This window comes from Quercus suber, unplaced genomic scaffold, assembly GCF_002906115.3.
Source record: "Quercus suber isolate HL8 unplaced genomic scaffold, Cork oak 2.0 scaffold_18, whole genome shotgun sequence".
In the NCBI taxonomy this organism is placed as follows: Eukaryota; Viridiplantae; Streptophyta; class Magnoliopsida; order Fagales; family Fagaceae; genus Quercus; species Quercus suber.
Genome location: NW_027069483.1, coordinates 2,358,123 through 2,370,252, shown reverse-complemented (window position 1 = coordinate 2,370,252; position 12,130 = coordinate 2,358,123). Strand labels below are relative to the sequence as shown.

Sequence of the window (12,130 nt, the reverse complement as noted above, 5' to 3'; positions counted from 1 at the left end):
TTCTCTCTCCTCTATCACACCATCTCACCCAAGCTTCTTCCTCTCCCTCTCACCATCTCAACCAACTCTGTCACCACTGCAATCCAAAAATTACCTAGAAAATACCAGAAAGAACCCCGCTGTAATCACACAAAAACCCAAAAGGAACCCCATTGCAATCACACAAAAAACCCAACCAAAAAACCAGAAAATCAACACACAAAAAAATACCCAAAACCTCACTGAAAATACCTAGAAAGTACCAAAAAAAAAAAAAAACACAAACACAAAAAAAACAACTTCCAAAACCCAGAAAATCAATCCTAAAACTCCCTATATACACACCACCAAAAATAGCCCCAAAACCTAGCAACAAACCACTAAAAAACCCTCAAAATCTCATTGCAAATCCACTGCTAAGATCGTGTGCAGTGGTTGGCATTGGCGTTGGCTAGGTTCAGTGGTGGAACGGGGAGGCTTTGCCTCATTTGGATCGAAGGGATCGAAGTCTAGATAGGCTCGGATCGGGTTTAAATTCAGAGATAGAGCAAAAAATGAGGTTGTTGAGTGCTGTGGTTGGAGGTGATGAGCTTGAAAAGCTCCGGCCATGGAGGTTTAGAAGGAGAGCTCAATTTTAGAGAGAGAGCTCAAAGGGGTGAGAAGTGTTTTAGGCCGATGGAGCTTGGTGGTCAGCCATGGAGCACGGGTTTGAGAGTAGATCAAAGACACAAAGCACGAGTTTGAGAGCAGATCAGAGAGAGGGAGAAGGCTCTAGTCTTCTACAACTATTGGGTTTTGACAGAGGAAGAGAGAGACAGAGAGAGAAACCGACTAAAAAAATGAGTAAAAAAATAATAAATAAAGAATAATTAAATAAAATGGTAAAAAAAAAAATAGAAGTTTTGATGTATGGTGAATTGTAAAGTGATGTGTCAAATGCTATAAAGTTGGTTTTTGAAATGGTAAATGCTAAAATTTTTAAAACCCTTGATGGGAATGCTCTTAGTATTTAAAATTGAAATAGTGCTTGATTGGGTCATCACAATATAAAAACAGAAAAGTATGTGAAAAGGAAGGTCCCCTCCAGTTTTTATTTAGATGTAAGATGTGTGAAATTTAAAAATCAAATAAGTATCACGTATCGCACTTCATGGTAAAAATAAGAGAAAATTGGGTGATTTATACTTCATGGTAAAAATAAGAGAGAATTAGGGGATTTATTTGGAAAGGATCCAGTTTCTTTGTTTTTTGGACTCTATTTGATACACATGCAAAATGGTAAGAATTGGACGTACACTACACCATGACTAGCAAATTAGGCAGTTCAAGAGAAATTTGTGTGGCTTTTGTGTGTTTGATATTACAGGCTAAAAGCAGCTGCATCAGAATCAGATGGCTATAGTTTGGAAGCATTCGTCACGTTCTATAGATGAGTATCAAACAAATTATGTGAACCGAAACACAAAATTGATACGAGAAAAAATTCACTAAAACTTTTGCCTTATGACTCATCTTCTTTTCGTTAGTGGTTCACAACAGAAAAATGAGAGAAGCTCTAATATCTCAAGCAGATTCAAGTGGTAAAATAAGCTGGTACTCGAAGAAATTGCATTTTAGAGCGTGGCTTTTGTCATGAACTTTACAAGAAATGCTTTTAGGCTGCATGTTTGTACTGTTGCCTGTTGGGCACCAGTTAATCCTTGCCTGAGATGCATATTAATCAACATAATGGCGTTTTTTGTTTGTACAAGAATAAGCTTGTTTATTTATAAACTATCATTCCGTTTTATGTTGGGTTGTAATTGCAGCATTCAGTTTCCAGTGTTTCATGAAATGTCTCATTTGCTTCATAGCATGAAAGACTTCCAAATCTGCAGGATGGAATGATATTCACAGCATCAAAAACAACGATTTGCAATTATTACACAAATTACAGCTAAAAACTCTTAATTCTTGCAAAGCTGCTTCTAGTATAATGTACAGAAGATGTTCCTCTCCATTCTCATTAGCAGCACTGAATTAGGCTTCATCTGCTCCCATTTTAATATGATCAAGAGGCTAGATGCAAGCAAACAAACTCAACTTTTTCTCATATATACTATGCTAGCATTGCTAGGGGGTATAGGCTCAGAAGCTTAAACTAAGATCTAACTTTGGCAAGTCGGGCCCTAATTTCTTCCAATTCCTCGTCATCGTCGGCACCCTCAGCTATAGCCTCTTCCTACATGAGCCAAATACATATTCCACGTTACAGGGTAAATATGGTTACAGCGTAAATATAGTTACAGCCTCTTCATTCAATCAAGGCCAGAAAAGAATAGCTTAAAGAAGGGCCATTACAGGGGAATCAAGTAACACATACCTCCTCTGCAGCCGCTACAACCTGGGCAGGTTGCTTCACCCTTTCCTTTCTGACTGCTTCTGGAAGCTGTGCAGCAGTCTCGCCAGCTATTGCAGTTAAGACCTTATCAACTTCTTCTTCTATTTCATCTTCTATATCCTCAGAGTCCAGTGCTGAGTCAACAGCATCATTCACCATCTCCTCTATGATCCCTGCCTACAAATCACAAACACAAAAATACTTACTCGATGGAGAAGTTAATGGTTAAACATCCATGATATAAATCCAAATTAGTTACGTTTGACAATAAGCTTTATAAGATACAATATTCAGAATTTGCCACATATATTCACCCTAAAGTTCTTTATCAGAATATTAAAAATGAAATTCAGATCCAATCCCAAAGCATTGAATTTTATAATAAGATATAGCCTTCATTAAGAATTTATGAGTAACAACTGTTACATCCACTCTTTGAAAGTTAACCAAAGAGATATATAACCAAACAGCAAAAGGGGAATATTTCTTTTATATATGATACAAGGGCTATACATAATCAAAAACAAACCATGGAAATCTTGGTTTAAAAAGCAAATACTAAAAAAGTTGAATCCTATTTAGAACTGATGAAATGGGAATATTTTTGCATTTGAAATTCCATAGATTGCAATGCCATCCATTAATTCCATTATCTATACCCAAACTAAAGCCGTCCTCTTTTTTTTTTTTTTTTGATGCAAAGTGAACAGCAACAATGAGGATACCTTGATCATCTCTTTGCTGAATTCTTGCATTGAAACAGCCATTTGTGGAGCCTTCATTAGGTTATTAACAAGCTTCATGACCTCAGCACTTTTAGATAGATGACCAACAGTACGGGCAATTGCTGCAAAATCAACCAAAAAATGAAAATGAAAATGAAATAAAATAGACTACAGAAATTCAAACCATTGAAGTGAATTCAAATATCCATCCAAAGGAACCACATCCAAGTAAAGACTAAAGACTGAAAATATTGAAAGAGGATTAAATAATTTCTATATACATGTCAATGGAATTTTTTAACTTTCTTTTTCTTTTTTTGCTGGAATTAAATTCTATAAAATCATAAGTTTGTTCAACACAGACAGAAAGTCTTGGATGTCCAAAGTTCTTTCATTTTTCCAATAATTTTTTTCTATGATGAGGTTGTACTCATCAATGGACTACAAGGCACTAGGATCTCTGGATTGGCGATGAAGCAAAACCCACCATCATCATCTCAGGGATCAAGGAAGAGCTAGGAAAACAACAAGATGAAACTTCTGTTAAACCTAAAACTCAGAGAGAGAGAGAGAAAGGGGTGTTACAGCATTTGGTTTTCAAGTCTTTTAGGTAAATGCTTACCACAGCTGATATGGTCCCACATCCATGAGGCAGTTTTATTGCAAGATTGGATGTACTGCACCTTAGATACTGCACTAAGTTTTGCTCTGTATGTACGTATGTATATATATATATATATATAGCACCTTTCCCAACCTTCATTCTGTGAAATTATTCCTATTCAAGAATTAATAAGAAACGATAATCCTAGTCAAGTTTGAATCTGTAGTCTCAAAGACTAAAGATCCTTTCTTGAAGCAAACCTTCACTAGTCACTAAGAATCAGTGATCAATAATGAGATCAAAAAAGAAAGTGCTCTATCATGAGATTTTAAATAGAGTAAATACTCTGAAACAATTCTCTCTCGGTATTATGAACAGATGCCTTCACCCTTCTATTCATTTCAGAACCAAAACTAGTGACTGAACCATGAAGAATTTTGATCTTAATTTTGACAATAATTGATTTTATGCATATCTGATGTTCTGTGACGATGATTCTGTTATGCATTTGACTTGATAGAAGTCCATACCATATTCCACAACAACTGAAATGAATTAATTTCTGAGGGACCAAAAAAAAAAAAAAGCAGTAAATTTAGATATGTTAAGCATCATACCAACACTTTCTCCAAGATGCATTGATATTGAATTCATTTGTGCCTTATTTTCATAGAGACGGTTCACTGCTCTTCTAGATCTCACAATTTCCTTAGCAAGCGCCTGTGATAAAATTACCACAAAAAAAAAGGAGAAAAGTGAAGAAGAATTGCAAATTGGTTCATGTGTATCTTTGTACCTTAAATCTCAATGGAGAAAACAACTAAGCTCAGAAGGTTATACTGGCATCCTTATATGCAATAGTCAATCTGATAAGCAGCAGTGACTAATGAGATCAACCACATCCATATACAATGAGATGCCCAACATGAAAAGCAGTAATTGGAACCACTTCTTCACATATAATGTACTTCTGAGCATAATATCTCTATAAAATAAAAATGAGTGTTTCCTTGATTGTGAACCTTTTTTTTTTTGGATAAGTTTCCTTGATTGTGAACATAAACCAAATGTGCTGATAACGGGGTCAATATTTGAGTAAAAGATTCAATTATCATGAAACCACCTTTTATCCCCCGTTCAAGTTTAGTTAATGTAAAAATAATAATTTAACCCAAAAAAAAAAAAAAAAAAAACCACTGGTGTACAAATAATGATGTCTCACTACTATGAAATGAATAAGACTTGATAAAGTTACCCAACTTGCTTTACAGGTTCAATTGTTTTCTAATCAGTAAGGCCTCACTCATCAGAGATCTACCTCATCAAATCGAGAATATGAATTGGAATTAAATAATCAAGCTTCATCTCAACATGAGTCATAGTATGGCAGAGTTGGGGTCATTCTTAAGTTCAGGCTCCTTATGATTAAAGAAAAGTAAAATCACCAACACAAAAATCAGCTAAATAATTTAAATATGCAGAGCCGCTAATGCACTAGACTAATCTTCAGTACTCATTGAACCATATGTAAGGTGGCGATACAAATGCTAGCCGAGTAGTATACAAGGATGGCTACCAATCAAACACAATACCAACCGACTCTCTTTCCCTTAAGTCTCAACTTCAAAGAAGTAGTTGAACCTTCATTGAAGCTTAAACACTGAATGATGTGATCTGGGTGTTCAAGTTCAACACTACATTACATCATTTATTAGTTACACTTTATTTCAACAAGCACCCACATCAACATGTTACCCCAAATCCAAAAATACCACTATCAACTACAAATTAGCTTTTTTTTCAACAACAAATGTCATATACTTAATGAAAGCAGAAATTGAAAATTCAAAAAGGGAAAGGAATGCAAGGTTGTTGGAAGTATATACCTTGGCAGAGCCCATGTCATTTCTCTTGGCAGCATCTCTTATAGCTTTCTGTACACTTTTCTCCTCCCTCTGTATGTCTGAAACCAAACCCATCAGATTAGAGAAAACAACCTCAAAATTAAACACACACCCAAGAATCCAAAATCCATGAAAACCAAATAAAAAACGTAAAATAAAATTGACCCAGATGACAAAATTGCCTCGGATTTGGCGCTCGATGTTGCGGCACTCTTGGCGAAGCCTACGCTGCCAATCTCTGAGTTGCTGTTGTGGGTTTGGCTTTGGCTTCAGCATATTCATCACCTTCTCCATTTTCCCAACACCGACAATCCAAATGAAATCTTATCAAACTAGTTCCACTGTTACTTTTATTTTCCTCAAGTATCGGATTTACAAATACTATGATATAATAATATTAGTACTACGTAGTTTAGAAGAAGAAAAACAAATGGATGTGTCAACACTCGCTGGTTCCTTCTTCTTGTTCTTTTCTAGAGTACGCGTAATCGCAAAGCTTCGCCATTGGTACGTGTTTTAGTCATACCTAAAACACTAATCTCAATTTTCAATTCATTTTGTTCTATAAATAGAATTTTTTTTTTTTCCCCTAAACTGAGAATAAAAATATAGCTGCGACCGTAACTTGTGGCTTTTTATAAAGAATACTTTTTTTAAATATAAATATATAGTAATACATTTGTACTCTATAGTCTATCCCACGTCTATGAATAAAATGATTTATTCATTAAGTTAATTAAAATTCACTTATTTTTATTTCTCAAAAAAAATCCACTTATTTTTATGAATTTAAAAATAAATATTAAAAAAAACCCACACAATTTTTTTTTTTTTATTACTAGCTTGTAATCATATGAAATGGATAAAACATGTCTAATTTTTTATCCAGACAATTTTTTTAATATTATTAAAAGTTAATAATGTTGTGGGCCATCCACTAGAAGGATGGCCCAATGGGCCTCAACCTAAGGTAAAACCTTAATCATAAAGGTCTGTCCTCAAAAACTTCTTTACACAAGTTTTACAACTTTTTAAGTTTGAACAAAAGAGAGAACTCATAAATTGGAGAGCAGTTTCCTATACATTACATTCACAGAATCACAAATCAGCTTCCCACAAAGAGGATATCTGCAAGGAAGTCAATTATTCTTGGAAAGTACTTTGCTCTCAAATCATTCTCAATGAAACTACTTGTGTGTAGCCCAAGGAGGGGCAAACTTGGCTGGCAATTTGGGAACACATACACACAAAAAAACACATCAGGTACATCTACATTCATGATTCAATCCTATCTGTGATGCAGCAAAGTACCAATATCACTACACAAGCTACTGCCTTCCCAGAAAATATGAGACTTATTGCCCAAACTCGAAAGTTAAGCAAGACCAGGCTGCTTCTCCGGAGGATATCCGAGTAGAAACAAAGATTCTTGAGACCCAGGATATCCCCCACCCCCTAAAAAGAGATAAAAGAGACAAGTATAAGAAGAAAATCTTAAAAACAGCAATGAAGAATTTCATGATGTACTTGCGCCTTCTTCACCATCTACATCACCTTCAGAGTCCTTTGCCTGGTCAGCATTAAGTGGCTTCTCTAGGGTCAAGATGCAACCAGTCATAGGATCAACAGGACGTGTGTCACGTGGTCCACCTTTACGTCCCATTGCCATCATTGGCGGAGGAGGAAGTACACCTGCTCTGAAAAGAATGCGCTGCACAGGTTCTGAGGGTTGAGCCCCGACAGATAGCCAATATCTGCAGACAGTGTGTATAATTAGAAAAAAAAATAAATAAATAAGACCTTTGTCACATTCAACCAAAAAACACAGATAGGGGCAATCGCTTAGAAATTTTATGCAAATAGAAATGCTTTCATAGTTGACAAAACATCCAGCATGTTTAAATCCTTCAATGCTGATCCAGAAATACAGAACAGATAAATATCCAAAGTAGAGAAGTTCCAACTTTTAAACTTCAAATAAATTAAAGTATTAATTCCACTTGAAAGCAGCCAAGTTGTATTTTATATATATATATATATATAAACAGGGCAGAAAAAAGAAAAGGATAACATCTAAGCCTTTTCTAGGGCATAGCAAAAATAGGTAACTATTCAATCTAGGACTAGGGAATTTCACATTAAGCAGAAGCTCATCTGATATAGAGCAATATAAAAACTATACAAGGTTCTAGCTGTCTTACAAGTGATCCTCATGATAGCCCCAGAATTTTCCCATGGGCAATGTAAAGACCAGGCCTTGGCCTAACCAACTCAATCGTGAAGCCATAGCATTTGCATAAGTAGCTCAAATACTTTTCTACTAAAAGTAGGATTCAGAGTGTGTCTTAGGAGAATCCATCAGAAACCATCTTAATATCAACAGTTGAAGAGACATTGCCCCTAATTGCAATTCCTTGAAAAACCAACCCTCGAGTTGAAACGCAGAAAAATTGTTGATGGCTATACAATAAAGATGGTCTATCAACTGTGTGAGGCAACTTTGGAATCTTTCAAGTGGTTTTCAAGAAATGATTCAGGTGAAGAATATTTCCACTTCAAGCTCTGTGCTGATTGCTACTTGAGAAACATGCTATGTTTGAACCCTCTGTGTGCCTTGACCATCCTACACTGCAACCCCCCTAGTCTAAATTCAGGAATCTTCCTCCACCACTCCTCCCCTCAACATACCCTGCTCCCTGTCAAATGATTGGGGCTTCACTTGAAAGGCCTTTTCTCCTCAACCCTTTGATGCCTATGGCATGGCCTGAACAACACATCTCTGGCCAATTTCTCCCTACTTTGGCGGCATGAGCCAACCCTGCCTCCTTACCATTCTGCTACCTTGACCCACTTCTGCCATCCTCCTGTCTATTCCTAACTTCTTGGCACACCCTTTAATCTTTTGCTAACTCACCATGGCACCATCAGAAAAAATTAGTAGACAGAAAACAGGCACACATTTGCTAAGGGTTTATTTTATACACACATGTTCCTCTGTGTGAGGCTTCAAACTCTGGCCACTTTAACACTATATCCTAGTTCTTAGATTAGTATAAAAGTTAAAAGATTAACATTGACACTATTCCCCCCTTTAAAATCTATAGTTTGTACATAGATGAGAAACAAGAAAGTATATAAATAACCCATTTTTAAAGCAAAAGATCAATAATACAAGTGCACACATGCTCACATTGTGTGGGTGTGGGGAGAGAGAGAGAGATGCAATTATCTAGTTCTTATGTGCAACTATGTCCAATAAGGTGGCGAAAAAGCCAAAAACAATTGATTTTGAATAGATGAAAAAAAAAAAAAAAAAAAAAAAAAGATTGAAAATTTAAAAAGAAAGTTTCTAATTATGACTAACAAGTTAAGATGTTCAAATGTTACTTTTCACTAAGAATTCAAAGCATATCAATTGAAAGTAAGAAAGAACAACAAATTGAAGAAAACTACTTACTTCACCCTTTCAAAATTAAGACCCATTCGTTTGCCACCATCTTGGCCTACACAAAAGAATCATAAACTCAAGTTAATCTTATTTGTTGCTTTTATATCTTAATGAAATAAAAATCCACCAATCCAATTCTTAAAACATATCAAGGTTTTAAGATTCAAAATTCTAAATATATTTCTTTTCTAGGTTGCAACAATTCCTCGGCAACAAGACAGTGAGCCTCTATTGGTTACCACAAGGATTGAAAGGAAAGAACAAAGATTTCCTCCAAATTAGATTGGAGGAATCTACAACAGCTTATTATGTGGCGTTTCATATAACCATCCTCATATATTAAATCACACATATCATTAAACCATTTAAGCATGTCACATGACTATTAAATAGGTCGTGTAACAATATGTACACGTGGATAATGAACTGTCATGTAATTGTTTGGATGAAAATTTAGCAGGCAATGACGTTTCCAGGCATTTCATTGTTGTCATAGCTGTTAGCAACTTAGCACGCATCTGATTAGATGCCATCATCATTTGCAAGGCCGAGGAAGCAACAAAACAGTTCTAGAAATAATCCTACGCACATAAAATAGAATTACAAATCTTAAAATTTTAAAATTTGTCTTATTCTTGGTTTCAAAGCACTAAAAATCCAACCTTTCTAAGCCCAACAGCCACCCTATACTCAGCTGAGTACAGGGTTTTTTTTTTTTTTTTTTTTTTTTTTGTGCCACTAACATTTCAGTTCCCACATAAATAAATAACAATAATTTGTATCAAAACCCACATGACATTCCATATGGAAATAAGATTTGCAACCAAAAAAATCTAATCTTTGTTAATGGGCATAAAGAAATTATAGTGATAAGTTAGTTTAGTTGTTAATCATATGACAAAAATACCAAAAAAATTTAACATTCACTTAAAAATGAAAGTAACTCAAAGAAATGTACCTGGCAAGGGATTGTAGTAGCCTAATACTTCGAGGTGCTTGCCATCACGAGGAGATCTGCTATCGGCAGCCATGACCCGGTAAAAGGGTTTGTTTTTGCATCCGAACCGAGCCAATCGGATCCGAACCGGCATTTTCTCTGTCAATAATCAATAATAATACACCAAATTATTAACAGGGGAAAGTGATTGAAGTTGTGGGGTTCGAAGATTGTAATTTGTAGAAGACGATAGCTTTACCGTTTGTAAATTCCTAAATTGGGGTCGCTGAGAGAGAGAGAGGTGACGAGGTTCCACGATTAGGGTTTAAGGAGACCAGACAGGGTTTAAGGAGAGACGGATAATAATGTTTCACTATAGTTACTACTTAGTACTAGGAGGGAAGTCTACGAACCCTTTTATGTTCGTTAGGGTTGTCAATTTGGGTTAGTATATCGGGTTCGTGTCGTGTCGAGCTAAGGGTATTTGACTAAATGGCTTAACTTTAACTCGACCCATTTAATAATCGTGTCATGATCCTTCAACCCTAACCCGACCTGTTAATAAGGCGGGTTGACCTGACCTAACCCATTTGACACGCTTAATAAACGAGTCGTGTTGGGTTGACACAAATGTAATACAACCCATTTCAACCTGCATAATATTAAATATAACATCTATCTAGAAATAATTATTTTTACATCCCAAAAAGTTATGCATACACTTCAAGTCTTCAACACATATTTAAAATAATATAATTCAACAAAAATATAACATTCATCTAGAAATAAGTTCTTTACACTTCAAAAGAAGTGCATACACTTCAATCCAAATTCAAAATAACAAAGTTTCACAAAATAAAATAACATAATTCAACAAAAATATAATATTCTTGGAACTTGCCAAATGCTAAGTATCAATATTGAAAGAATTTGAGTAAACAGTAGACTAATCCTGACTATGACCACGATTATCATCCATAGATTCTTTGTTGATATCCAAATTTATAACATCTTTCACAAGCTCATCTAATTTCATTTGTGTAAGTTCTATACCACCAAAAAAAAAAATATATTAGTAGTTCTAAGGTTTGTAAAGTTTCAATTTTCAATTATATCCCTTGTAAATTTTGGTAATTACTCATTTTTCTTTTTAAATTTAAAATATATGTTGGATATAAAAGGTATTTGACAAATTTAAAATAAAATAAATATTTATTTGTTATATGAGTTAAACGGGTTGTGTTAAGTGGGTCATGTCAAGTTGACACAAATAAATTGGCGTGTCAAACGTGTCTAGTGCAGGTTACGCGGGTTGACCCATTTATGACCCGTTTCTTATCGTGTCGCTTTTGGGTCGACCCGTTTATGACCCAAACCCATTAAGGCCCAACCCTAACCCGAAAAAACCTGAGTTGGGTTCGTGTCGTGTTCACGGGTTGGATCAAACATTGACACCCCTAATGTTCATTATCCACTATGTAACTTTCTAATTTCTACTATGTAACTTTCTAATTTCTATTTACCAATCTGATTACTAAAAAAAAAAAATTTAAATATGATTATAAAAAGGGGGAATTATGTTACATTACATACAATTTTTTTTTTTTTTTTAAATGGTCAAATGTAAACGGACAAAATTTTGGCTACAAATTTTGTTGAAGTCTAAAACTACAATTCTTACTTAAAAAATTAACAAGACTACATATTTTGAAAATTTAACTGTTACATCGCACTTTCTTTAAATTCTTAACACACATTTAAAATTTCGTATCAATCAAATTATATTTATTATTTGATTTATAAATTTATTTTGTATGCATAAATTTATATTACAAAAGCTTGAAATTTAAACATTGATTGATGACATTGTGGGTACTTAGAATGAACGGATCTTCGGGCCAAGGACTTTTTTGCCTTGTAGCCTTTTACATCGCATCCTTGGCATGTCCTTCAACGTCCTAGGATGTCCTCGGACGGCTTCGCAACGTCCTAGGCATGCATGGCAACGTCCTAGGCATGCTTGGCAACGTCCTCAGACGGTGCCCTAGGAGTCCCACATCGAAGGAAAACCCCCCCACTTGCTGCCTTATAAGCTGTGAAGCGAAGGAAGTAGTGTACCATCGGTTTATAGTTATTCGACCTTGGCATGTCCT

General features: G+C 35.2%; 2 protein-coding genes across 2 annotated transcripts; both read right to left on the bottom strand.

Moving 5' to 3' along the window:
• Nucleotides 1-1,839: 1,839 nt before the first annotated feature.
• Nucleotides 1,840-6,158, bottom strand: LOC112023404 (vacuolar protein sorting-associated protein 24 homolog 1). The gene is made up of 6 exons (XM_024056011.2): nt 5,775-6,158; nt 5,575-5,651; nt 4,306-4,408; nt 3,085-3,206; nt 2,342-2,536; nt 1,840-2,200 (listed from the first exon to the last, which is right to left on the bottom strand). Exons 1-6 carry the CDS (start codon nt 5,884-5,886, stop codon nt 2,120-2,122), a joined length of 690 nt encoding a protein of 229 aa, XP_023911779.1. The 5' UTR covers nt 5,887-6,158; the 3' UTR covers nt 1,840-2,119.
• A 400-nt stretch (nt 6,159-6,558) lies between these two features.
• On the bottom strand, nt 6,559-10,384 carry LOC112023406 (small ribosomal subunit protein bS16m/bS16c). The gene is made up of 5 exons (XM_024056014.2): nt 10,237-10,384; nt 9,999-10,136; nt 9,050-9,095; nt 7,147-7,346; nt 6,559-7,047 (listed from the first exon to the last, which is right to left on the bottom strand). The coding sequence occupies exons 2-5, from the start codon at nt 10,129-10,131 to the stop codon at nt 6,968-6,970; spliced, it is 459 nt and encodes a 152-aa protein (XP_023911782.1). The 5' UTR covers nt 10,132-10,136; nt 10,237-10,384; the 3' UTR covers nt 6,559-6,967.
• Nucleotides 10,385-12,130: the final 1,746 nt, after the last annotated feature.

Excerpts from the sequence above, each read along its gene's own strand:
- LOC112023404 (XM_024056011.2), bottom strand. The coding sequence starts at position 5,886 with ATGGAGAAGGTGATGAATATGCTGAAGCCAAAGCCAAACCCACAACAG. Across the intron at positions 3,207-4,305 it reads GCATCTTGGAGAAAGTGTTG|CAATTGCCCGTACTGTTGGT; the intron begins GTATGATGCTTA and ends TTGATTTTGCAG. Across the intron at positions 2,537-3,084 it reads TCAGCAAAGAGATGATCAAG|GCAGGGATCATAGAGGAGAT; the intron begins GTATCCTCATTG and ends TGTGATTTGTAG.
- LOC112023406 (XM_024056014.2), bottom strand. The coding sequence starts at position 10,131 with ATGCCGGTTCGGATCCGATTGGCTCGGTTCGGATGCAAAAACAAACCC. Across the intron at positions 7,347-9,049 it reads CTTAATTTTGAAAGGGTGAA|ATATTGGCTATCTGTCGGGG; the intron begins GTAAGTAGTTTT and ends CACTGTCTGCAG. Across the intron at positions 7,048-7,146 it reads CCAGGCAAAGGACTCTGAAG|GGGGTGGGGGATATCCTGGG; the intron begins GTGATGTAGATG and ends ATCTCTTTTTAG.